Source organism: Embiotoca jacksoni, unplaced genomic scaffold (assembly GCF_022577435.1).
Source record: "Embiotoca jacksoni isolate LCO1_2020_lvr unplaced genomic scaffold, fEmbJac1.0.p SCAF_11, whole genome shotgun sequence".
Classification (NCBI taxonomy): domain Eukaryota; kingdom Metazoa; phylum Chordata; class Actinopteri; family Embiotocidae; genus Embiotoca; species Embiotoca jacksoni.
Genome location: NW_027185241.1, coordinates 16,825,082 through 16,853,019, shown reverse-complemented (window position 1 = coordinate 16,853,019; position 27,938 = coordinate 16,825,082). Strand labels below are relative to the sequence as shown.

At 40.8% G+C, this 27,938-nt stretch overlaps 2 protein-coding genes across 4 annotated transcripts; one reads left to right on the top strand and one right to left on the bottom strand.

Moving 5' to 3' along the window:
- Positions 1 to 168: 168 nt before the first annotated feature.
- On the bottom strand, positions 169 to 14,683 carry sybu (syntabulin (syntaxin-interacting)). Of its 3 annotated transcripts, none has more exons than XM_069143379.1 (8): positions 14,554 to 14,683; positions 9,211 to 9,257; positions 7,588 to 7,774; positions 6,895 to 7,095; positions 5,014 to 5,104; positions 4,651 to 4,803; positions 2,834 to 2,989; positions 169 to 2,004 (listed from the first exon to the last, which is right to left on the bottom strand). In XM_069143379.1, exons 2-8 carry the CDS (start codon positions 9,232 to 9,234, stop codon positions 822 to 824), a joined length of 1,995 nt encoding a protein of 664 aa, XP_068999480.1. In that variant the 5' UTR covers positions 9,235 to 9,257; positions 14,554 to 14,683; the 3' UTR covers positions 169 to 821. The 3 variants fall into 3 exon arrangements, with proteins under 3 accessions (XP_068999480.1, XP_068999479.1, XP_068999481.1); XM_069143378.1 differs by having other exon boundaries at positions 14,558 to 14,683; XM_069143380.1 differs by having other exon boundaries at positions 6,895 to 7,041; positions 14,558 to 14,683.
- Positions 14,684 to 20,665: 5,982 nt separating this feature from the next.
- Positions 20,666 to 27,501, top strand: gdf6a (growth differentiation factor 6a). The gene is made up of 2 exons (XM_069140320.1): positions 20,666 to 21,026; positions 25,149 to 27,501. The coding sequence occupies exons 1-2, from the start codon at positions 20,666 to 20,668 to the stop codon at positions 26,123 to 26,125; spliced, it is 1,338 nt and encodes a 445-aa protein (XP_068996421.1). The 3' UTR covers positions 26,126 to 27,501.
- The last annotated feature ends 437 nt before the right edge of the window (positions 27,502 to 27,938 follow it).

The window sequence follows — 27,938 nt, the reverse complement described above, 5'->3', positions numbered from 1 at the left end:
CTTTTATTTATTGATGTAAACAACTTGCACAAATGAAGAAACTCTCCCAGTCTTTGAAAGCATTTTTAACAGACCTGTTTTCATGGGTCAAACTTTTAAAAGTCTCTCCGGTTCAGTCATAACAAACCTGTCGGATCGGAAAAAAAAATCAGGAGTCCAAAACACAGCCAGAATTATCATGCTTTAATAAAGATACAAGGAACATTTGATGTAAACCACCAGTATTGCACATTGCTCAGGCACATAACAAGTGTCAGTTGCTTTGAAGCATCAACTTATTTCTATGAACAATACACAGGCTGGACCAAGTAAAGCTCTACGCCCGGGGAGGAACAAAAATATAGACTTCTTCACAAAAACAACAGTGTACTCACATTAAAGCTTTGGCTGAAGGTTTAAGGTTTCTTTCTGAACAATAACGCAAAACGGATTTCAGAACACATCCGAACACAAACTGGCATTCAGCCTTCACCTCCGAAAATCTCATCCCTAACAAAGAACTTTTTTTTGTACTTTTATTTTTAAACAAGAAATAGGGACACCACAGGACAATGAGAACACAACCATCTACCCAGATGATCTGCTTATACATTTAAAGGATAAATAAATACATAAATAAACCCCATTATAAATAATCCCTCTCGTCACCACTTGGCTTCAGCTCGTGGTGACTGTACAGTGCAAAACAACAGTGCGGGAACCAAAATTACTGCATTGGTATCATCGAGTGTCAAACAAAAACAGATCTCACAAATACTCGAGAAGCTGCTTCAAGTTCTTTTAGTTCAAAGGTTAGGTGTTTGCATGCGGGTTGGAGACCTTCACGCATTCGGCCTGTGAGTGACGTGACGAAGTGAGTGCAGTCCCATGATGCAACAGCCCCTGATTAGAGCAGCGATGTTGTACACCGGAGCGCTTCCGTCCACACCGTGCCGCGAGTACAGCCAGGCCACCGTGGGTAACACCGGGGCTGCCACGGCGACCAGATCTACCAGGAAGCTGTTGCTCCAGTAACGCTTGCCGACCACGTCCAGTCCCGGCGACGGACAAGGTTCCTCCTCAACGACGCCAAAGTCCAGCTCCCCCATGAACCGACGGCTGTCCGCAGGCTCCCAGCAACACGTGCCGGAGTCTGTGGAGGTGTCGGGGCTCTCTGGAGGCAGGCTGGGTCGGGGAGGCGTCGAGTCGGGCTGATTGGCGGTGGTGGAAGTGGAGGCAGGTTGGTTTGGGAATCCCAGAAGACTGCTGGCGGCCGATAGAGCTGCGTCCCCCGCTGTGACCCCGTGGAACTTGAGCAGCTGAAGGAGCAGAGCCTGCAGGTCTGGAGACATGGGCGTTAGGTCCGTCTGGATTCCTTTATCCTCTGCGTTCTGCTGGGAAGGTGTGTTTGAGGAGACGGTGACTATGGTGGACAATGTGTTTGGTGGAGGTGGTGCAGTAGATTTATCCATCAACTGTCCCTCGTCTGATATTGCAGACACCCCGAGCTCCGACTCCGCCTCAGCCCTCACGTTGCTACTAGAGTCGTGACTGAAATCCACCACAGTGGACATGAAGACGTGCTCCAAAATGTCCGCACTGTTGGCCATCTCATCGTTTAGAAGCAACCCGCTGTCAGCCATTGCCTCCGCTCCTTGGTCTCCCAGCTCCATCCCACCCTCTTCCTCCCCCACAATCTTCTTCCCGCCGCTATCCGGGCTGTCGCAGATAAAGTCCAAGGTGTTCTCGTCTTGGAGGTTGGCGCCGCTCTGAGCGAGCTCCATGCTTTGCAGCAGAGACTCCAGCTTCCTGTTTTGGATGTTGATGTCGATGAAGTACTTCTGTATTCCCTTGTCCTTCTCCATCAGGCTGCTCTTCATGGTTTCCACCACCTGACGCAGCTGTTTGATCTCTTTGCGAGCTTCTTTGAGGGACAGCTGAGCCTCCACCCGGTGACATTCCTCCTCAATCCAGTCCTCCCTCATTCTGCCAAGCTGGGCCTTAAGCTCCTCAATCTCCGTCTCTCTAAAGAAATAGGAACGAAAATGTCTAGGCTCACTTAAAAAGGAACATTTTGAAGCACACGATTATTCACGTTTTTGTTGAGTTTAATGAAAATATAAGTACCACGTTCATGTCTATGTCAAATATGAAGCTACATCCACAATCTGATTAGCATAGCTTGGATAAAAATCGAGCCCACTTTGTTTGTTTTGAGTTGAAAGTTTGACAGTAAAATGTCAGATATGAAGCCGTTTCATTTACAGCTTGTGGAATGTTCTTGTTAGCCTGCGAGCTCCCACACGTTTAAACACTACTCGTGCAATTTGCTATCATGCCTGCTTTTTGCACACACACAAGTTGTACTGTTAAAAATGACCAATTCATACGTTTTATCTGTACTTTAAACACAGCAAATTTCCATTTTCTGGTGAAATGGTTCCCACCCATTTCCAGTATTCATGCTAAACTAAGTTAACTAGCAGCTGACTGAACCTTCATATTCAACATATCTTGAGTGGAATTAATCTTCTTATCTCGCGCTTACCGAGAAAGAAAGTGTGTGCAAAATAATGTCAAAACAATTTCATAAGATATTAAGCACAGCAATACTAGTCATGAAGAATACAAGTTGAATAAGTTGCCTTGTCTGCTTTCTGTATGGGGAAGATTTCTTATACAGCATCGTCCTGTTTTTACATACATTTTATGGACTAGTCATTTCCCAGAGCGTTTCCACTTCACAGGATGTTAACGGATGAGCAGAGCTGCTGCGTGTAGGCATTACATCACAACTAGGGTACCACATTTTCCCCCGAGGCGACCATGAGATGCTGCTGCTGCTGCTGCTAACCTGTCACGAACGGTGTTCTCAGACTCCATCAGTTTGGTCCTCAGGTGTCTGATGGCCACTTCCTTCTGCTGCAGAGGGGTGAGGTACTGCTCGGGGTTCGGGGGCCTGATGCCATGATTGTCTCTGCAGGAGTGGTAGCGGCCAAGAGTCGCTCTTCTGTTGGACACAGGAACAATGATGGTGGTGAGATGCCAAGTCTACCCCACTAGAACTGATTATCTATCATTCCTCAAGTAGACATTTTGAAAGGACTGCAGAAAACAAACCAATTTGACGCTTAAAAGCAAAATGACTCCCTACAGAAGGTAATTAGTCTGGCTGAGAGAGTGCCATCAGGGCAGATGCTCTCTGAAGCCTGGAATTACTGTCTTGCACAGGATTACTGGCATGCAGGCTAGAGACAAAAAAACCCAAACTAAAACGCTGGTTTATCTGAATACAAGCAGCGTTAGCAAGCAAAGAAATCAACCTTACTAGAAAAACCCTAATCTACAGCTAATTGCATTAGCATTCAAATGCCTTTTGCGTGTCCTATGACCAGTGTTTTATCATGCTCAAAGAGAACTGATCAAAGGATTCCTGTTTTTTGCTGAAGAGGATGAGTGGGTGGATTTGGACTATATGCAAAGCAGCATGCAAGCCCCTCTCCTCCACTAGCACAATATCCTAGCAACCTGGGATACTTGGGGCTTTGATGCGAACACTCTGCATCCCTGCCAGAAATAGAAACAGCCCAGGAGAAGGTAGCATGTGAGAGGAAAAGGCGTCACATGACACTTAGTCAGGCAGGGGGAAAGACAGACAGGGTGTCTTAAAGTGATAAGAATGGAGGATTAAAATGCATTTAAGGAAGCTGTCAACATGAGATCAACGGCCAGGTTCTGCTACTGCATGACCTCAAGGACTGTGGGCTGAATGTTTGTCATTTATACTGCAGAGAGGATTTTTAGGTTCAAATCTTATGAGCTGCCAGCAACCATAAAGCCAACGTAAACCGTACTAGAAATATGCAGCAGCATGTCAGATTCATCATTTTCCAAACACTGTGGAGCTTCAGGCTATTCAGTTCTGCTCGTATGAAAAATTTATGACCCTCTTCTCTACTCCAAACCAAGGTGCATTTACTCTAATTTAGTTACGAATTGGTTTCAGTCAGTAGAGTCACTGTCTGGTTACCATATTCAGACTTTTGCTTCATTAAATCCCCATTAATCCCCGCTGCAGCCAAATCATGACTGATATAATCCCAGCCAGCTGCAAGAGAGGAAATGATAAAACTGTCTGAGCTTAATCCAGCCACCCACTCACTTGTGGTTATGCTGCACATTGCGTGAGCCACAGTCCAAATCTCAGTCTCCAAAGTCCACTTACTTCTCCCTCAAACAGAGGAAGTTGAATTTGTAATATATCCAAGTGGAGAAATGGATAAAGAAATGGCAATGAGGTCACAATAACTGACCAGATTACCTTACTTTAAATTTGCTTACTTAAATTTCATCCTTGATTATCAAAGGTCTTTTATTGTATAAATTTGGATTGTCATTTGTTTTTATTAATAATGCAAGTCTAGTTGCTTTACTGTGAAAGTGTCAAAACGCTTAGAAATGCACACAGACTGTATTCAGCAACTGTGGCGATTGGACAAACAGTTCGGACTTCCCCAAGTTTGTGAAGTCACAAGCTTACGCTCATGTCATACGTCCACCCTCACTCACAGCCCACCGGTCAACCTTTTATGTGCTCATTCTGACACAGAGCGAAAACATCAGTAAAGTGTAAAATATGGGATCTTTGATGATGTACGAGGTCCATGGTACCTGGAGGTGGGGCTGGAGTTGCAGCTGCTGCTGTTGGTTGAGGCGGCGGCTCTGGGGGGAGTCCTGTAGGGGGCGTATAGCTCTGCATCGCGGTTGGCTGTTGGGCTTCCGGCTGGTTTGAACACTGGGAGCGATTGGATGCGAGTACCGCGGCTTAATAATAAAAAAAAGAAAAGAAAAACAAATTAAGGAATAATTGTGTTAATTACAAAAATAAATACAGAAATGAGAATGAACACACCTGTTTTAGTTCTAACTTTAAGACAAATGGGTCCACTACTAAATTTTAAATGTTTTTTTTTTTTTTTTTTTAAATCTGTTAGCAACCCAAGATGATCAAAACGCATACATCAAAGATTATACCTGCGTGAAGGAGCTTTCTTCCCAGCAGAGTTGCTCTGCCGGGTCTTTAGGCTCCCCGTGCTGCTGGAAGAGCTGAAGTCTGCCTCACTACCTGCAGGGAGTTGGCATCCATGTGTTAGCATTCTACCAGGCCTAAAGCAAGACTATGTAGCTTTTAAAAAACAATATAAAACATCTTCCTCTTTGAATGAAAAGTTGAATTTATAAAAAAAAAAAAAAAAAAAAAAAAAAAAAAAAAAAAAAAAAAGTACAATGTGCCAATTTGTATTCACTTCAGGGTTTTGTTGCTACAACTATACTAGGTCTGGTATGACTTAGCTTTAAAGGTGGCTAATATTCAGCTAATGGTGGGGAACTTTAGGTGGTCAGTTTGCTGATTTTTTTTTTTTGTCTTTTCTAACAGTGCTACTCTTTCCTGCTATCTCCATCTTATAAACACCTCAACATGGTTTGAGCCCAAAAGTAAAACCCGACATAAACCCATGTATACCTCAAGAAACAAGTTTGTTGTTAACTTTTAGTTGTCCCATTTCACTTAATCTCAGTGCCTGCTGTTCTCAAAAGTTTATATAGTCTCCCTTTGCTAGACAGCCAAAATGCAGATGTTTACTTAGTAAAAATGGTGTTGTACCCTATATCTATATTTGACTTTCTGAAATTCCACTATAAATGGATATCATGCAACAGAAACATTTCCCCCCAAAATATGGAAACTACACGTTTCACTGAACAGCTAAAGTTTAAATTAATTCCTGAAATGGGAAAAAAAAAAGAAGCTTAAATCATGTAACATCTCATGACTCTTGTAAATTTTAGATTTAGATATTTCAGGGGTACAATAATCATCTCATAAAAGATGAATCAGAGCAGTAAAACTAATTTGACAGAAAATGTCCCATAGCTACTGTTCCATTAGAATCAAGCACGACTATCATGTTTATAGTTTCCTCTAATCAGGATTTCCATCAAACCTTTTTATGACCTGCCCACAATTTATACCCCTATTTACACTAATGTGAGTTTAGAACAGAGATAAAACACTCATCACATGTTTATGTTATTACAAATACCATTGACATGCTACAATTAGCCAATAACTTCATTTTGTTTTTATATTTAACACAATCTGATCAAATGTTGCAAATCAGATTATTTTTTTTGCACAATTATGAAGCCTGCCGACTTAAGAACAAAGCTGGTCCCTTAAATGTTGTGTTGAAATGATTAAAAGTTCAAGTCATACCTGAATAGCATCTTTTTCCATCAAACAAAACCATAGCAATGTGTCCAGTGATAACTGTGGCAAATAAAATAGCTCAAAATTCAGTGATCCCCCACCACTTAGTGAGTCAACTGTGGGTCTGTGCACATTCAATCAATGTGGTACCCTCCTCCTAATCAGCTTAATTGACTAAGCCCCTGAACCTTTTCTCCTCAACCAATCAGCTTTCTTCTTCAGTCTGACTCATGATCAAGCAGTTTTACCTCTTTCCCAAGATTAAAAGTGCACTGCTTCTAATATATATTAACAGGGCACTGATGACAAATCCCTCTGGTTATTATTTTTCTTGTAGTCAAGCAGCTGCAACCCTGCCAAACACTGGTTTGTTCCTACCTGGGAATCTGTTGGCTGCTGACATGTGACAGATACTCTGTTATTGCACTTTGGTCTTTGGGGAACCACGGGCATGCACTAGTATATATAAATATGCAGCATGTTGTATAGAAATCTATGCAGCCTATGTAAAAAAAACAACATTGAATTAACACACAAATCACAGCACATAATAACATAGAGCAGGCCTTGGTCTGCTTTTTCTGAAGAAAACAAAAATGATAATTTTTCATGTTTTTAATCTTTATCTCTGCATTGTTCTTTACCTCTGACTTTCATGGCAGACCTAAGCTCCCTCTTGTGCCTCTGCACGCTCCGAGCTTCACCGCTCCACTCGGCCATCACCCTCACCCTCTTCACTTTGGTCTTCCGCTCGGGGAGTACTGGCGATCCGTGGGCACTCTGCTCTGAGCCTGACGGGGTTTTGGAGGGGGACACAGACTGACTAGTGGGGCAGCCGGTGTCATCTATTGTAGACAGGCACACAGACAGTAATAGCCAAGAAGAAGCAGCGCAGGGCAGGCAGCGAACACAAGCAGTCAATCAGAGCTCAAGGTTTAGCCTTGTTCTCTGACAGATAGCAAAACAGCTCTCACAATGGCCCGTCACTTTCATAAAGTTGCTGTCAAGTGGTCCCTGTGTTTGCAGAGTGCACTGTATACACACAGAGAGGCACCTTCTGCAGTGTCATGTTTGCTGTATTTGTTAACAGAGGCCAGTTCAGATGAACATTAAATACACATGGATGAGCTTGCGTAATCCTTTGCTAAACAAAGAAACACTTAGTGAATCAAAGATCGAGATGATTTTGTAACACATTATACAATAGATTTGATGTTTTACCAGCCAACTAGAGCGTTATACAATCTGGCACCTGAATGCCTGTCAATGGTGCTGGATGTTCAAAGTATGTGAGGGTATAAACTCAGCTGTGCTTGGACTGGAGCTGAGCTTCTTACCAGAGCAGAAACTGTTGGTGCTGATGGTCCTCTTGGAGTGGTCTGAGCTCATGTCACACTCCTTGCCCTCCTCCTCTGAAAAAGGGGAGTCAGACAGAGGCGATCCTTTGTCCTTTGGTCGGAAAGGATGGAGGACCAAACGTGGGATGCGGCTGCGTGGGCTTCCCTTCTCTGGGGATTTCTTTTCCTGTTTAAAGCAACATTTGTCACAGGAGAGCAAGGACATAGTGTCGTGAAATATACCTAAACTTAGTTTTACTTTTTAATTTAAAAAAAGATTCATATTGGTGTTTGATTTTCTCATGAAAATATCTGCATGGTCACAGTTTACTCATCTTTGTGCCTGATTTACTAAATGTTTGCGTGTATAAAATCACGTGCAAACTCCACACCACCCGCAAAAAAATGTCCAAGCAGATCTACTAACGACGTTCAGTGAGGATTGCCTCTTTCAAATGTGCAATTTAACAAATGTTGTCCATTTTGCTTGTTTGCCTGAATACATATGTAATATTGGGCGTTTCTGCTTGAAGGTGCAAAATACTAAGAGGGGAAATGCAAATAGAAAAATGTAGCACCCGCAACGATATTTACTAAACCTGAAAGTGGAAACAGGAGAAGTGATTGTTGTGTGTTTTAGTACGACTGAAAGGAACGTATTAATCAGGTGCGCAAATCTGGAGAAACTGCTGCTCTTATTGTGGTGAGAAGGAGACGCAGAGAAACCAAAGAATACGTAGAGAACGTGTTTTACACCCGTGGAAAAAAATTTGAGATGTCAGAGGCTTAAATTATTCAGACGTATCGTTTGTCCAGCGTTGACATTTCCGAGTTATTGAACGAACTGAATGATGATTTAAAGCCAACAACAAGGAGGAGCCACGAAATATCAGCAATTAAAAAACTTCTTCCGACTCAGCATTTTCCTGTCTCTGGGTCGTTCCAGAGTATCTCTGCTTGGATATCCCACCCAGTCCTGTTATTCAGGTGTGATGTCACAGGTCCTGAATGTGTCCCGCAGAATTCACAGGTAGCTTCATAAAGTTCACGAGCACTCGCGAGACACTGAATGAAAAGTCACCTGCTCATCACAGAAAGATCTGAACCTGCTGATCGGTGTTTGTTAGAGGATCTCATCCACCGTCCCTCCTCTTTTATTTGCCGATGTTTTATTATTAAGCCTTTTTTTTTTTCACCTTTTTGTTTTTCCCACTGTATTGACTTTCTTGGTGATAATCTCCTAAATTGCGTTTTGTTCATGTTATATTTATATTTTTTTTAAATTTCAATGGGATTAGATTTGCTTTTGCGGTCGCTCTGTTTTCCTTTGCTGGAATCACTTTTAACACACGCAAACCCCCCATTGAAATACAACAATTTGCACCTGATATCAGTGACGCAAATACTCTTAGGAAATCACCCGCAAAACGGGTGCGAAATAAATGTGCAAACTTTTGGAAAAAACATGCAATTTTGTACCCTTTATTTGAGATCTTAATAAAACAGGCCCTTTGTCTTTACCATTTGATGCAAAAAATATCTACTTACTATGTGTGTATTTTCTCAGTTCATTTAACATTCAGATATTTATCCTCAGTGACCAGCAGTAATGATAAGACTCACCTCATATTCCTGGAACGGTCCCATTGTGCTTCACACAGTGTTCTCCCCTAATGAAGGGGAAAGACAGAAATCAGGTCAGTCATATTACTTTGGACTGTGTATGTGGCAGGCAGCCTTTTGATGTGGCTCTCAAACTTAAGAACCCTCTGTCTGAAGTCTGTAATGGCACTAAATCCAACCCATCACACACACACACACACACACACACACACACACACACACACACACACACACACACACACACACACACACACACACACACGCTGACTTTATGACCATATGAAACAAATAAAAAAGCTAAAAATAAATCACTGACTTCCTTTTTATATCAGGATTTTTACATGTTTAAACAAATTGAACAACAAATTCAGTGGAGTCAGATTTGAAGAGCAAATGCACTTTCTCAGTAGAGTCTATATAGCCATGCTAGCAGCTTAAAGACTGCTGTGCTTTAAGATACATGCTTACATACTCACAGGGATATTGCTAGCATGCTGATGTTAACTGATGTTTAAAATCTGCGTTTACAATATTAGCATGCTGATGTACAGCTGAGGCTGTTTGAAATATAATTAGCTTTGTGGGTAAACTATAGCGTAAGCAAAAATTTGGACGTGAAAATAGTGCTGGATGAAAGTGTCCTATCAATAAAGTGCACTATAAATATCTGTATTTGCGAATTTTTTTGGCAATCCATCCAATAGTTGTTGAGATATTTCAATAACAAAAGTCATTGTGCTGGAGGAGAAGTCAGGGGATCTCCAACATAAGCATGATCTATCATGTGGTAACCATGAACGTCTGTGCACAAATTCACAGCAATCCATCAAGTTGATGTTGAGATATTGTATAACTTAATAACTGAAAACGTTGACTTTGTAGTGGCGCTAGAGGTAAAGTCACAGGATGATCAACTCAGTAAAATTTATCCTTAAGGGACCATGAATGTCTGTGTCTTTAAGGTAATCTATTCAATAGTTGTGGAGACTTTTTTCACGATCAACATCATGTTGGAGCTGAGGAAAATGTCATTAGATCAACTAATTCAGTAGGGTTCATCCTCAGGGGACCACAAATGTCTGTACAAGACTTCATGCCAATATATCAAGGAGTTCTTAAGATATTCAAAGTCTGGACCAAAGTGGTAGACCGACAAACCTACATGAACAGAGAGGAGGCTAGTATTGTGGGGATGGATTTAAAATGACTCAATTAACTCAACTGCTTGTGGTTTATAAGACTACAGTGTTCAGAGTACAGATACAGCTATATAAAAAAGGAAGGTGTTATTCTTTTCATATTTGGATTTTTCATCAAAGTCATCACAGATTAAAATGATCAGATATGAAGCACAGCGACACATGAATGAGAAGATGCTAACTCTTGTGCCAAAACTGAGGGGCTGCTGGCCAAAAGCTACAAAGTGCTTCAATCAGTGAGATATAATACAAGTAGATGATGGAGCGATATTAGATTCTCTGTTTAAAAAAGTAGAACCCAGTGTAGACAGAAACTGTGATCTAACGCTAAACTTTTTGTTTTGTACGTGCACATTTAAACAAGGAGAAACATTTTTTATTGATGCTTTAGAGATAAATAATGCAGGTCTTCTCTCATGCTTGAATAAACTTTATACAATCACTTCACTTACTCTCGCCTGTTAATAGCGTCCCAGTGTCCTCGCCTAAGGGGTTCAGTTGCATAAGGGCATACATGTTTTTGGTTTTTTTTTTTGCATTATGAGTGATGTAATTGACTGCAGGGCCTGTGTGCTGCTGTCGCATCAGTGGATCTGAACCTGTCTTCCTTCCCTACATTCAGAGGGTAACTTTTTTTTTTTTTTAAATTTAAGCTAGATGGATGTTAGTCCTGCCATAACTAAACAATCCCCTGCTGATAACAGTCTGATATTACCACTTGGTGACCTAATATTGTGACCTCATATTCATTTATGAGCAGCAAAATCCTCTTTTGTCGAATCCCCAAGGCCCAAATGGCATCGTAAAAATAGACCAGAGAGTTGTGGGAATCAAATTAAACCTCCTTTTTATCAGCCTCAAAAATAGATTTACGTCCTGGGCGGCCTGCACCACCCTGCCTGCAGTTTCATTTTTGTTTTCAGTATCATCACACTGGCACTCCGAGCATGGCAGAATCAGATTCGAGGCACCAAGCAGGGCTGAGCAGCCACGGCCGTGCCCTAGCAACAGTCCTAGCAACGGAGGGAAAAAGCTGCATGAAGGACTCGAGCTATGGAACCAATTATGTATGAATGTGCAGAGAGTGTAGGGTTCTGCTGCTCATTCGGAGATGCTGTCCTTCTCTGAGAAAATATGGAGAGTGTGCCGAGGTGATGCGTGGGTGTTATACCATTCAGCTGCTCACAGTTTTTCTCAGACTGAATGAACATTGCGTCCTTGAGCCTGAATGTGTACGCTTAAGGGAGCTTTCGACACTTAACCAAGTGCTTCTGACTTCCTTTACATCATCAAAGTATGTTTTATTTTTGAATATTTTTTTTTAACCATTGCACTTATCAGGAGATGCAACAGATCATTTTTTTAAACCCAAAACAATAGAAAACAATTGATGCTTAAGAAAACAAGGGTAAGACATGATCGATGTGTACGAAATGAAATAAGAGCTGAGCAGAGAAGATGTGTGATTATTCAATAAAACAGGGTGTGGTTGAGAGAAGGCTTTTAGCCCTGCGAGGCTCATGGCTCTCGGGATGTCAGTGTCAGTCGGTCGGCTTTGATCCTCACTGAAATATCCCAACAAAATATCAGACAGTTTGTCATGAAACTGTGAATGTTCCTGACTTTGGTGATCCACCGTCGACAGGTTGATATTTTTAGCTTTTAGTTGATTGTGTATTCTGTGAACTTCAGAGAGATTTGCCTGACGGTGACGGGCTTTCATCAGCACTGTGAACTTTGTTTGGTAAAGGCTTAAATGTAACAGATGTTTATTTATATATAAAGCTTTAAACTTTCTTATCATCATTCATTGCAATTAATTTGGACTTTTCTTTTCATGCCATCATCAAGTCAAAGTGTTGTCAAGTACTTTGTTCTGGGACATTAGGACGAAGCTGGACAGAGAGTTTATCTTAGCAAATATTAACATTTTAACATGCTACACTGAAGCTGAACAGGGCAATCCAGCAAGAACTTTTTTGTTCGAAAAATGTTCTGGGAATATAATGCAGTGTTTTAGTATTGTTTTCAGTGATGTTTTTTCACCTTAAAGGAAGGACAATGTTCTCTACATGTTCTCTTTAAATACTTAAACAGTTTTTTCATAATATTATTAGAACATTTTGCCCTAATTCAGAAAATATTTTCATTTTTTAGTTTTCAGAATGTTGTCATTTTAGAATACGATAACTAATATGCTTAAAAAAAACATTATCAAAATGTTTTCAAGAATGTTTTAGGATATTTTTAGAGAACATTCGACTTTTCAGAAGAACATTCTGGGAACAAAAACACTGATCGAACATTGCATCATCTAGCTGGAAAACATCGCACCTGCATCACATGACCATTTTAACATTTTCACTGACAGCATGTTAGCATGCTCATGGCTACAGACTTTTATTCTAAATTGCTTTAAAAGTAAAGACAGAAAGTGAGTCAGCTGTCGAAAGGTTTACGGGTTTGCAGCCTTATCCTTCATCAGCAGGGTTATGAATTCAAAGAAATAGAAGAGAAAGAGTCACGGCTCACCAAATCTGCAAGATGTCCTGATAACCATTCAGAGATTTGGAATCATCTCATGTTATTTGTTCAAGCGCCTGATAAAATAACTTGCTATGGTCATTTACTGTGTTTTCACTTGCACCCGTCCTGGACTAGAGCCTTCAAGGCAGGATCATGCATTTGGTCCTCTACTTGACTCCAGACAGACTTGATTGGCTACCTGCTGAGTAACAGGCTCAGCATTATCTAAGTAGCAAACACAGGATTTTCAGCCAAACTGCCATATGGTCCACAATCAGTCCAAAACCGGACCCAAAAATAAACTAAGAGGGAGGGCATTAATCACATCGATGTATTGGGAGAGGAAGACTTATACAGGCCGTTAGTGGGATACTGATAAACAAGTCTTTAAGCCTCCACTCGGCCTCTTTCCCTCATCCAGATGGTGGACTTTTAAAACAGCATGGAGTGGGCGTAAAATAATTCTCTTAATCCATCTGAGAGAATGTGCTTTCTATGTTGATCATACACATGGACAGATGTGGAGCTGTTTACTCCACTTTGACATTAACCCCATGACGCAGTCAGTGCATTTGCTCTGTTGACTGTTAAATTGTGTAATCTCAGAGAAGGCAAATGCTTATGAACGCCTAAACCACATACAATTAAAGGTGTGAGCTTCATATGCTCGATCTTTTATCATATTTCATGCAGGAAATAACTGCAGATTTCATTCTCTTCTGAGTATCATTTGCAGAATATAGTTTAAGCTCATCCATCCTTTAAAAGACTGCATCATCATTGCATGATGTCATTACTGAGAACTGTCTGTCACCATAAAACAAACCGAAACAAAAACCATCTTTCATGAAATAGTCTGACAGTATAGAAGATATGTTTCTACTATAGGAAACCACAGTTATGATAATCAACAATGGGATTAATCTCTATATTGGGACATTTGGTTCCATTGTGTTCTTTACAGTGCTGTTAAAACCTTGAAATTTTTCCAAACAGAAAAATGTGATATATTTTTAAATAATTGTATATTTTATTCCATCAAGTAGAACCACAGTCCCCATAAATAAACCCTGGAAATACCCTCCCATGTGTTTACATGCCTCCCTTTGTTTCCCACATTTCACTTCAAAGTCATTTTTATTGGGTATTATATTTAAGTATTCTAGAGGTTTATGAGATGATATCCCCTGACAATGATAACAACTCTCCCCACACTGCCATCTAATAGTCGCATTTGCATTTTTATCATGTTGTGTATCCAGTCACGGGATTTTGTTTTGTTTCATCTGGCGCCACTTCAGTTACACGGAATGTTTTCCAAAGGTGCGCAGATGCCTCCCAGAATAAAGACATGCGAAGTCGGCCACATGATGTAAGCCGTGGTGATGTAAACAACCGACTTCACACCCGAGGTAGTCACATTTTTTTCAAAACATTTCAGATCTGTGCGCATAGTCAGATAATCTAAAAAACAAGACTCGTTCCTGAACTTGTAAACAGCTCGTCTTCAGCCCGTCTGCTCCCATCCCCACAAGACTTTCATTTCATATTTTGGCATAATTATAATACTATTTTGGTGGGAAACTATTTATCGTGAAAGAATAATAAAATAAAACACCTGCCTGGATGTTGGATGGTGATGTCTCTCAGAAGGATGCGCGTCAGTGGGTGAAGCACAAAGGGTCGTTCCTGTGCTGGTGGTGCCAGCCTCCGCTCTGCTGTGGTGACGATGGTGGAGGAGAGCTAGATGCAGACTGACGAGCACACACCATTGGGCGAGAGGCGAGACCAGTGACAGCGCACGCACACAGTGCCTGCCATCCCCAGTGTGTTACATAACGCGTTATTTAACCACTGAAGCCCCTCCGACATATGGGAACATAGACTGAGGACTGGCTGCCGTGTAAATACTCTGTTGGTTATTGGTACTGACATGTTTGGGAAACGCAAATGTACCTTGTCCGTATGTGTCATCTAACGGGAGACATTTTACATACACGTAAGCTATATTTTAATACAGTATGAGCCTGCAAGTCACGATTTATATTTAATAATAGTTACCCAGAATCTAGGACATTTGGTCCGTCAGGATTTCTGGGATATTACGTTTCCTCAAAGACACGAGGACTGACTCACATGAAACCATGACAGATAAAACGCACAAGATGAGATATAAGCCTTTCCTATGTTCAGCATATAAACAGCAGGTCTGTGTGTACAGTGATGTGCATGGATGCAAACACAGTGTTGACCTGCTCGCAGAATCAGATCTGTTAGATCTCTGCTGCTGAAATCAGGTCTGATGCAATCTAATCTTTGCACTTAGATGCCTTTCATCCCAAATACATTTACATATTGTTTAAGAAACATAAAAACAGTGTTTGCCTGTGTTGGCCACTGATTCGCAGCAGTGCATAAACCAGACTGACAAACTGCATAGAAGTGTACGTTATAACTCAAATACATCTGATTGTTACATCCTGACTCATTTTTTTCCCCGAGTACCTTAAACTGGACACTGTATAAAATGTCAGCATGTGATGTGGAGGAAGGAGCTGGTTTTGTTGACTGTCACCGAGGCCCTCTGCTGGAACAACAAGATACTACGGTGGGAAACAGGTCAATGAAACAAGTACTGTCTACTTTTATTCTGAAGGACTGAAACCGGAAGTCGTTTCAAAAGAAGTGGTAGAACAGAGTCGACAAAAAGATGGGAAAAAGTGTTAAAACAAGGAAAAAGGTGAAGGTTTTTTTGTTTGTTTCGCACCTGGCTGTTATGGGCTCATGGTCAGTACATGTTTGATCGCATTCTGTGAAAAATATTGTGTTAAGATTGTTACGGTTTTCATGGATTTTCTGTGGCATAAATGAAATAATTTAAAATAGCAAACTGCTGTCTCATTTTAAATGCACCGCCATGATTCAGTCACGTGGTTAAATTTCGCATGCCAGCAAGACGGATATGGTCAGAATAATAAATATTGTTTAGAAACATTTGTCTTTATTAGCTCCTACTTATAGTTCACTACCAGTTTTCACTGCGTTTTATGGATTCAAATCCCATTTAATAAAGTTTTCAGGATTCTAAGGTGAACACTTTGGACAACCTTATATACAGTATATATAATATATATGTTATGGATGGATTTAGCCCTTTGATTTACCTTTTGATTGTTTGATACCATAAAGTTACTAAACAAAATCCAGCCTATAAGAGTGTTTACACATACAGGGGGAGTTACAGGCCTCGCAGACAAGACCGTCCAGCACACAACAAAGAGAGCACTGCCACCATCTATCACACAGCCTACCAACAACTAGCAAAAATGAAACCTGGTAACAGCCCAACTCCTAAATAACTGCTATGTGTGTGGCTTTATTCTACACACTACATAAATAGATAGGTAGATACTTTATTAATCCCTCAAAGGGACATTTTTACATTACAGCAGCATACACAGGGCAAAGCAATAAAATGACAATACAAAATAGAGGTAGTAAAAAATATTAAATACACATAAAAAAAACACCACATTATATACAAATAAAAATTGAATAATATTAATTTAAACAACAGTTTATTCAACGTTATTGTGCAGTCAGATTGCAGTAAAGCTTGTTGTATGCCTCCACATCAGCACTCTGCAACAGGGGTTTGTGAAACTTGAATTTCCCCAAACCTGGACATGAAACATGGAGGACGCCTTTCAGCACACGTGAACAGACGCGCGGGTACACTCGCTCCATGTGACTATGATGAGGTTTCTCATTGACTCATACCGCAGAGGACAGTACGGCTGCAGTCGTGTAAAGACAGAATGAGCAGCGGATGGTTGGTTATAGCTACTTTATTTGACCATTTGAATCTTGTAATAGATCCTGAAGCCTCTGACTTTATGTGCTGTAACTACAGACATAAACATCTACACGTGTGTAAGGATCTCTTTAAGTTCGTGTCAAATTTATTACATTTCAATCACATTATTTGAAACGATAAGCGCAAACCTCCCTGTTCAGTGTTTTGTTACTGTGTCTCTGCTCTGATGTCAAACAAGGACAGATGATTGAGGTTTTATTTACACCCAAATCATTGCTTTATTGCTTCTCGGGCATTTGAATGTAAGGAAGTTTCGTTTCATGATTTTAGTTCTTTTGAATATCATGCAAATATTCTCAACTGCCAGTTTCCTGTTTTAACAATCACTGTATATAGAGCACCTAATCACTGTCCCACATTTTTAATCAGACTTTGCAGAGCTTTGATCCATTTTAAATACAAATTACGACAACATTCTTATTGTTGGGGATTTTAACTTGCATGTAGATTATTTTAATGACAAAAGAGCCACCGAGTTCAATTTTTTAATAGAAGATCTCGGGATTTTACAACATGTCTGGGAGCCAACCCACTGCCGTGGCCATACCCTAGATCTGATTCTCAGCAAGGGGGTAAACATTGAAATCTCTCCAATGATGGAAACTGCTTTGTCAGACCACTTCCTGATTGAATTTCATGTTTTTGCAGACATAACCCCGAGTCAAGACAGAATCCACCAGAAAGAAAACACATCTTACACCTGAAGTCGCTGAAAGTTTCATTACACACTTCACCATGTTGCCCCGTCTCACCCGCCCTTCCTCTGTTGACTGTCTATTAAATGAATTTAATGTTAAGTGAAGGACAACAGTTGACCTACTTAAACCAAAAACAAATCTGCAATGAAATTTAAACCACCCTGGAAGAATGAAACTGTAAACATACTTAAAACTAAATGTCGACAAGCTGAGCGCAGATGGCGAAAAAGCAAACTCCATATTCACTATGAGATCTTCCATCATCGCCTTCTTGAATACAATAGAGCAGTGAGAACGCCAGACAAACCCACTTCTCCAATCTCATCAATCGGAACCGCAACAATCAGTTCTTTTTTCAACTATTGACAACCTGATAAATCTCACTTCTTACTTGACAGACACAAAATACAGTGAATTCTTAGCCTATTTCAGTGACAAAATAACATCAATTAGAATGAACATAAATCAGTCAAGCCCGCATGATGTTTTTCATTGCACTAAGCACTTTACGCTACCTTGCAGTCTTTTACCCCGGTGGATTCAGTGTCAATCAATGACGTATTTTCTGAGCTGAAACCCTCCACATGCTTCCTGGACCCCATACCTACCTCATTTTTTTAAGATTGTTTTTAACTACATTTCTGAGGAAGTGGCACATGTTATTAAGCTTCTCTGTTCACTGGCACCTTCCCTCACGTTCTAAAGACTGCTTTGGTTTGACCACTCCTGAAGAAAACTAATCTGGATCCTTCTGCTTTTAGTAATTACTGGCCCATATCAAACATTCTGTTTTTAAGTAACATTTGAGAATTTTGTTTTTGTTTTAATTAGGTAAATTATTTTTATTAAAAACAACAATATTCTGGAGACATGTCAGTCTGGATCACGGTACAGAAACTGCATTAGAGGTGAGTTAAGAATGAACAGTGACTCAAAAAGCTCTCAGTCCTCGTTCTTCTGGAGCTCAGTGTGGCTTTGGATACCGTTGATCATGCCATCCTGTTGCATTGACTGGAGAACTTGGCTGGTCTCTCGGGGACAGTTTTGAAGTGGTTTAAATCGTATCTGTCTGGCCGGAGGTTCTTTGTCTCCGTCGGGGATTGCTCTTCTGAGGAAAGCTACACTTTGTATGGGCTCCCACAACTGTCAATCTTAGGGCCAGTTCTTTTTCATCTTTACATGCTGCCACTCGGTGATGTCATCAGAAAGCACAACTTTGAATTTCAGTTACGCTGATGACACACAACTGTACATTTCAGTATCACATGATGATTTTAGCCCAGTAGAAAGTTTCTTACGTTGTCTCCATGACATCAACAATTGGATGTCAAACAATCTCCTACAACTGAAAACAGAAGTTATAATATTTGATGCCAAAGCCCAGAGATTTTGGCCAATCACCTCGCATTAGAGACACAACAAAAATATAATTTTATCACATTAGAAATATCGCCAAAATCAGTCCTTTTCTCTCACAAACCGATACAGAGAAGCTTATGCACGCTTTTATACCTCTGGGCCCGACTACTGCAACGCCCTCCTGTTTGCTCTTCCTAAAAAAAAAAAATCTACCAGCCGCCTCCAACTTGTCCAGAACGCAGCAGCTCGTGTGCTGACTAAGACCAAACGAGAGAAAATGTTTCGCCTATTTTAAAGTCATTGCACTGGTTGCCTGTCACTTTTAGAATTGTTTTTAAGATTCTTTTGCTGGTTTTTAAATCACTGCGTGGACTGGCACCAGCATACCTCACAGACTTGCTTTTAAGATATGTGCCCAGCAGATCCCTCAGATCCTCCACTGCTGGCCTCCTTTTATACCCAGAATCTCCACAAAAACGTATGGAGAGCCCACTTTTAGCCGTTGTGGACCAGCGCTGTGGAATAACCTGCCTGAGGATCTGAGGGACTCCACTTCTGTGGACATTTTCAAAAGGAAACTTAAGACACATCTTTTTAGCTTGACTTTTAACTGAGATTCTAATGTTTTATTGTCATATTTACTGTTTGGGTTTTAATTGTGTTTTATTATTTAATCTTTATTTTACCTTTCTCGTGTTTTTTTTTATTGTATTTCAAGTTTCTTTTATCTATGAAGCACTTTGGGATGCATTTTTGTATGAGAGGTGCTGTATATATATATACAATCTGAGTTGAGTTGAGTTTCCCAGGTGACGTGAATGCAGCATTTGTCGTCGGTTCTTTACACCACAATGGGAGACATCTTTCTCCTCTCTTGTAACAGATGATAAAGGCCACTAGAGGTCAGTAGCTGACTGATGAATTTGAATGACTTCACGCTGATCCAAATGTTTTGGGTTTACTGTGTTCACGCCTCTCAGTTACATTTAAACCCAAGAGATCTCAGTGCTCAGGTTATTTAATGACGCCTTTGCTCTCAAGAGGTGATTCTGTGTACTTTGCAGATAAATTAAAATAATATAGATCAAATGATTTATTCTATTTTATTTTATTTGGCCCTCCTTGGACATTATTTTGCTGGTGTCTGTAAATAATAATAATCATTATAACATGGAAATATTTGCACATTTCTAATATTTCTTAAAAAAAAAATCTCAGCTTCATGATCCCCTTGTTTGTTGTGTTTATCTGTGCATAAAATCAAATCTTATCTAATGTCATTGTCCTTCTTGGATGCTTTCAGGTCAAAGACTTTGAGATAAGGAGAAATATCACTCTTTTGGAGTGGTTTGAAATCTGTGGAATTTATATGACAAATTTTGGCGACATGATTTGATTCACAAAATGATATCATAACGTTTTTCTCATGCAAAATAAAGTAAAACATTAATCTCCACAATAGATACTTCAAACGTTCCCACATCGATTTCTTCTCTGGCTGGTTGGCTCTACTGCGCGTCTATTTGGAAGTCTGTGACATGACATTGTTTGGGAAGCCCTGCACTGAGCCACCATGTGGGCGTGTTTCTCTCGGCCCAACAGTCTACGCTCTTGTGTGTAGTCCAGAGCAAAAAACGCACTTCTTCTGGTGCGACCGGAGAGCGCAAAAGTAGCAGCTCTCCAACCCTGACGCGCACACCGTCTCCGGCTCCGGCTCCCCCCTCAATCCAACTTCTCTGAGCGTGGAGACAAAAAAGAAAAGAGTTTCTTAACATCTCCCGGTGACTCTTCCAGCCATGGACGCATCTCGAGTCGTTATGATATATCTGGGCCTCCTCTTTGTTTTCATTGGGAATATACCGTGTTTCCAGTCTGCTGCTATCATCTCTCCCTCTGCGCCGAGGAGGAACAGGGGAGCCAGGATCTCTCATCAGGACGGACAAAGGTCATCCAAATTCTTAAAAGACATCTTCGCGTCTTCGCATCCAATCGTGGGACATCACAAAGAAGACCTAAAGGACGCTATTGTTCCGCATGAATACATGCTCTCTATATACAGGACATACTCGGCTGCAGAGAAGCTCGGACTAAACTCGAGCTTTTTCCGCTCCTCTAAATCTGCTAACACCATAACAAGTTTTGTGGACAGAGGAACAGGTTGGTTTCAGTCAGCTGCCAGCTCCATCAGCTCACTCTTGCATAATTCTGTGGCACAGTCTTTCCTCATCTGATGGTGTAATAATGTTCTCTTAGAACTTATTAAAATGTGGCCAAAAACGACTGTAACACTTAAAAACAAGCTTGTAACAAGCTCGCAGTGGCTACTTTTACGCACGCAGTAAAGTTAGCAAAACGACTTTTACGCGCAAAAAAAATCTCATGAAATCATAAAGGTTAAAGAAAAGTAAAAACTGCACGTTTATTTGATGTTCCTGAGTGTTGCGTTTTGTGGTCATTTTTGGATCCGTTTGGTGCACAGTCGCAGAAACGTGTAACTTTTTCCTAGTATTAAGTTATATTACACATAAATTAACCTCTGGGTAACACGACAGTAAAACACTAATTGAGGCGCTCTCTAAATGAAGGCTGTAAATCACTGTCAGTGCAGGCTGCAGCAAAAACTATTCTACCCCCACCTCCACGTGAATACACAGAGGAAACTTATTTATTTTTTTTCCAGTTATAGCACTCGGTGGTTGTTTCATTTTCGATTTTTCCACGGATCTCCAAACACCCTCACAACAACCGTTGGCGTTTAAAATGCAAAAACAAGAGTCAAATCCGGCGCTTATTAAAACGTTCAATCTATTGCCATTGTGGTGCCCAGTTGGGTTAACTTGTGCTGACAAAGGGAGCTGGGGGCCATGGGCAGAGCGGGTCGGTGTGAGAAGCAGGTGTTTGGGTCAGTTAACATGTGTAACCAAGTGATTTGACCGGCCCGCGGGAACAAACACAATCTGATAAACACAAACACATCCAACACACACAAGCGGACATAAGCCGAGTTAATCTTTGAGGGAAAAATACAAGCTATCTTTGTTTGCGTTCCCTCCTGTCTGAACCACTCCGAGCCTGGGCTCTCGGAATCAGACTGCGCGCTACAAAAAATGTCCATCCTGATGAGTTATTCATTCCAGCGACGGCTGCGTGAAGCACGTCGTCATCTACCAACGTAATGATGTGCAGTTGCAATTATATATGTGAAATTCATTTTTTTTTTTTTCATGATTCATTATCAATTAAATAATTTGTTTCTAGAAGTTTCATTTACATTTTCCGAGAAAAAAAAAAAGAACTGTAATCAGTATAAGTGGAATTTTCTCACAAAATTGCTCGTTTTAGGACCAAAAAAAGAGAAGTTTTAGGAGTGCATTTAAAATTAAATAGCTCGTCCGTGTGAGCACTTCTTGCAGTGTGAAGCTGATTTGATAGGAAAAACGCCTCACTCTCTCCTGTGATTTTGATGTGATGTGTCACTGGCTCTGACCCCGAGCTGGACCCTCTGAGAGCTGCTTGGCATCGAACGGCTGACTGGAGTATTTGAACTCGGTGATCTAATTGAGTGTTCATGTCATAACATATCAAACACTGTCTATTCTCCCATAATGACCCAGCTCGGCCACGATGGGCACATCACCAAAAAACGACGAGGGAGAAAAAAAAATAAAAATGAAAGAGCACTTCCTCCGCTGTGAAGTGGTTCGTATTTTATTTTTTTATTTTTTTTACTGCGGAACCTCCCTTTGCGACAGCCAATTTAATTACGGAAAATTATTTTTCTTCCCGTTCTTTCAGCTCAAGTGCCTTTGGTTACTTCTGGGATTCCTCCCAGCATCCCCAAAGTGTTGCATTGCATTAACCTGCAGAATGAGCCTCAGTTTGGACTTTTCTTTATTCAAATCGCCTCCATCAGGAAAGATATACACACTCGGGGAGGCTTTTGACGCGTAAAGTAACAACTTTTACACATTAGTCCTACCTGCAGTGACAGGTTTTACTGAGGGCACGCAGAAGATCTACGGCTTCTTTTGCTGTCACACTTTTTTAGGTAAATTAAATTAGCTTATAAAACCTGGCGGGGTGTTTCCTGGAGGTCAGAAAAGGCAAGATCAGAAAAGAATAACCCGAATCTGAAAATTACTTTTGGCACTTTGGGTAACTCATTAAAGCGCAGATGGTGCCGCCCGGCCTCTCTCTCCCTCTCTCTCCCTCTCTCTCTAAACAGAGACACAGATGACAAAAACATGTTTTGCATTTGTTCAAATACAACCAACAAGGTCAAAGAAAAGTGCACAGGATGCCGGTTTTAACCAAGCAATAAAACCCACCGCATCCCCCTCTTCAATTATCCACCGTCGAGCATCTTACGCGTAATGGAAAAAATTGACCTTTTACATAATAATGAAATTAAGAAAATTTGGGATTTTTTTTTAAATTTTTTACTGTCAACATAAATAACTCAATAATTCCAACAGTCTGTTCAAGTCAGTCGGTCCGTGCAGGCGCGTTTTAAGCGGAATGTTGTCGTTGGCAGGATGAGATGAAATATAAGAGGGGAAGTGCTTTAATGAGGAAGATGGGAATTGAGAACTGTTAATTATTTGGTGAACTTGTATTCGATTTGTTTGAGGCCTTATAAAAAAAAAAAAAAACTAATGCAAACCAGACGTGCAAAGTCACTGAAAGGAGCACAAGGTTTCAATCTACTTTTACTGTTTGACTCGGCAGGGTTCACGGAGGGGAAACTGACAAGCAGATTCAAATATCTCTGTGGAGCAACTTTTACAAATTATATCACAGGGGTGTTTACATGGAGCCATGTCACATTAATGAAAAAAAAAAAGAACAGACCGAAATGGTGACAATAAACAGATGCATCACGCTTTTATTTGATAAAAAAGACCACAAATTATTTAAACATTAATTCCCTTTTGAGATTTAAGACGTTTTTTTAAGAAATGGATTTTTTTTTTATAGATATATATTAAAAACGTTATCCGATCCCTAATTCCCTTCGTAAATTTACTTTTTCCAAGTTTTTCAAAAATTCAATATAGTTGGAAAAAAAATAATTCTGCCGTGTTTTTCCTGCACTTAAATTGTTGACGCTTGTTGAAGGAAAAACTGTTGAAACAATGAAAACTGCTGGAAATAGAAGAATAATTTCACCCATAGTGGCAGATTTTTCCATTTTTTCCATAGAAAAAATAGATTTAAGTCGGAAATGTTACAAACAAGTTTTTCTGCTGCAGATATGTAATACGTGCGTAAAAACGCCTTTTCATGCGTTGTCTCTCAGTGTTATATTCCAGCCTCATTGGTTCGCCTTGATGAAATATTTGCAGGCCTCCTGGGTCTCCAGCAGGGAATAATGCATTAATTGTGTATTGTTCAGTTGAGTGTACAGTATGTCGCCTTTGGTCCGTTGTGTCTGGCAGCACCCAGGGTCCTTCACATCACTAGGCCCCTTGTTTTTTCTTTTTTTTCTTTCTCTCCTTTTTGCTTTTACAACTCAGCAAAAGTTCTCAAAGAAAGAAATCTAACCCCATTTCTGATGTTTTAGGCTGCTGCGTGGATTTAAGAGTTTTTTGAGCTGCAGAGAAGGAAAAGTTTATTTCTACTCTGCCCAAGAATTGGAAATTAATAGTCAATCTGTCAGCGCGTAAAATGAGAGCGCAGCTATTTTCATTAAAACACGTTAGGTTTGATTAAAAGTGGCGTGGAATTAAAAACATCGACATATTGTGTTGGATTATTCTTGAAAAAATGAAATTTGTTCATGTCTAAGGTGATGAATCTGACAAAAATATACGGTTTGAGTCAAATTTTGTTGTAATGACATGAAACATGTTTGCTTTGCATCAAAATATTATTTAAAATTACGACATAATTACAGGAAATGAAATTTGGAAACGCGAGATTTGATTTTATAGAGAAAGTTTGTCAAATTAAACTTTCATTCATCCTTCACCTTTAAGAAAGATGTAAAAACTTTATTATTAAGTGAATTCTGAGGAGAAAATTGGAGGGAAACAAAAGTTAAAGAGAGTTTGAAGGAGTATATGTAGTCATGGTTAACTGAGTTTTTTCATTCTTCAAACTGAGGACTTGTCAGCTGCAGTTTGTTTCAGGCAGGTTCAGGGTGGACATTTGAAAAACAAGAAAGAGAGAGAAGGCCTCTGTGGGAGAATGTGAGTCCCCCTCCCTCCCCCCTCCCTCTGAACACTGTACACCCTAAGTGAATCTGACTGCAATTATTTTCTTCTTTTATCTTTGCAGACGATCTTTTGCACTCTCCTCTGCGAAGACAAAAGTATCTGTTTGATGTCTCAACCCTTTCAGAAAAAGAGGAGCTGGTCGGTGCGGAATTAAGGATATTTAGGAGAGCGCCCGGGGATTTGCAGACTTCCCTGCAGACGACGGGCCTCTACGACATCCAGCTCTACCCCTGTCGCTCCGACAGGCTGCTGGACTCCAGGTCCCTGGACCCGCTGGACTCCACCAAAGCCAGCTGGGAGGTTTTGGACGTGTGGGGAATGTTTAAAGCGCACCAGCATCATTATCATCACCCACATCATCACCATCACTATCAGCAGGGGAACCCGCTCTGCTTCCAGCTCAGAGTCACTCTCGGCAAATCAGACACCGAGGTTGACCTGAAGCAGCTGGGGCTCGACAGGAGCGGCCGGTCCCAGCAGGAGAAGGCCATCCTGGTGGCCTACACCCGCTCCAAGAAGAGGGAGAACCTGTTCAACGAGATGAAGGAGAAGATCAAGTCGCGGAGGTCGGTGGGTGAGAAGGAGGAGGCGGCGGTGGTGAAGGCGGAGGAGGAGGACGGGGTGTCGCCGCTGCTGAGGGGGGTCAGAGGAGAGGGGCCCCGGCGGCGGCGGAGGACCGCGCTAAGCAATCGGCACGGGAAAAGGCACGGGAAGAAATCCAAATCCAGGTGCAGCAAAAAGGCGCTGCACGTGAACTTCAAAGAGCTGGGCTGGGACGACTGGATCATCGCGCCCCTGGATTACGAGGCGTACCACTGCGAGGGGGTGTGCGACTTCCCCCTCAGGTCGCACCTCGAGCCGACCAACCACGCCATCATACAGACACTCATGAACTCCATGGACCCCAACAGCACCCCGCCCAGCTGCTGCGTCCCCACCAAACTCAGTCCCATCAGCATCCTGTACATAGACTCGGGCAACAACGTGGTGTACAAACAGTACGAGGACATGGTGGTGGAGCAGTGTGGGTGCAGGTAGCGGACAGTAGTTGTGAGAAAAAAGCTTTTAAAGACAGAGAATATTAAAGATAAGTCTTGATGGGTCCCAGGCTGATGATATAAAGTCCTCACGGGGTCTGAAGTGCTTTTACGCATGACGCGCCTCGTCTTTATTCAAAAGGGATGCACACACGAGGCGATATCTATTTATTCAGACTCAGTACAGTCACATTAAGTTACACTCTCTGCCTTAAAGTGTTAAGCACATTCATTTCCATTCATGCAACAAGTTATCGCTCATCAAACAGGCTTTTGTTTCCCAGAGAGCGAGACGTGTCCATATGGCACCAGGAATGGGCGCATGGTGTGTGTGATCTGACTGTGAAGGCGAGATGGGAACCTATTGAGTCCGACTGCGCACCTGTTCGTGCAAGAGGCCAGAGGACAGCGGGCTTCGCCTGTCAGCAGCGCTTTGTTGCAGCTCTGCCGTGTGATCTTGCCAGCCAGGCCCGGACTCTTTTGGGTATGTGCATCCAGGCCGTAATTGCCACCGTCCAGCTGGAGTCATTACAGGCCTGAGCAAGTGCCTGTTTTCCAAAAAAAAAAAAAAAAAAAAAAAAAAAAAAAAAAAAAAAAGAGGGTGAATGTCTAATCTACCAAACACAAACACAGACTGGTCTGAGAAGAGGAGATACGATGGTGGTGGTAATGCCTTCAAGAGATTTTTGTTTTTGTTTTGTTGCCTTACTGGAGACCTGAGGCGCTGGGAGAGGCGTCGTGTGGCATTTACGGACAAAGAGGACACAAAATCAGATTTGTGCCCAACTGGGGCCCTGTTGTTTAAAAGAAAAAGAAAGCACACATAACTGAGGCGAACTTTTTGCTCAAAAGTCTGCATCTTTACGAAATGCACTTCCACAACTGACTGCGCCAAGGACATGTGGTCAGCGAGAGTTTGTCTTCTTTGATGACGAAAATATATATTAAAAAAAAAGACTCGCAAACGAGACGATATTTAAATGCACATTAGCTCTGAATGCACTGCTGTTCATTATTTGTTTTGAGCTGTAAATATTTGTACAGTCGAAAACTTTTACAAAGTGCAACGAATGAAGAAATGAGAAAACGGCATTTCTTTGTAAATATACAAAATGCACTCAAATCGGTATAATTTCTATTCTATAATTATTTTATTATTTGTGATGTACAGAGTTTCATGATAATCATATATTTCTTACATTGATAAGAGTAATTTAAGGTGTATTCAATATTTTGCAGAGGGTGGAAAATACCATTATTAATGTCTACCTCATAATTGCATATAGGATCTGAGTTTTGAGGTGCATTCAGTTAGAGTGTAAAGAGCTTTTACAATGATATATAAGATCATTTATATACATATATTACTGGATAATATTCCACACCATTACTGTACAAATAAAATTCAAAACAAAGTCCACCTGTCTGGCACTTCTGATGATTAATGACACCCCTTTGGCATCTATTTCATTCATTGTATGTGTTTATAAGAATATTTGACTTCCACCAAAAAGTACAGAAATCATTGGTCAGAATTCTTGCAGGACATTTTTATGAGTAAAAAAGAAGTCGTGTTTTTATCAGTGGATTAAATGACATTGCTGGTAGTGCTTATTCTTAAGCCTAAAATTCTGCATGCTTTCTCAAAATCATACATTTTTTTTTCTTCCTCAATGATGCTGAACTTACAATCACAACATTAAAAACCCATAGTTTCAACTCATACTGATTGGTAAGAAAGATGTTACATTTATTAGCATATTTATAATAGTTATTGAGTCTCTTATGAAGTTTTATTCCCCAACAAGATGTGT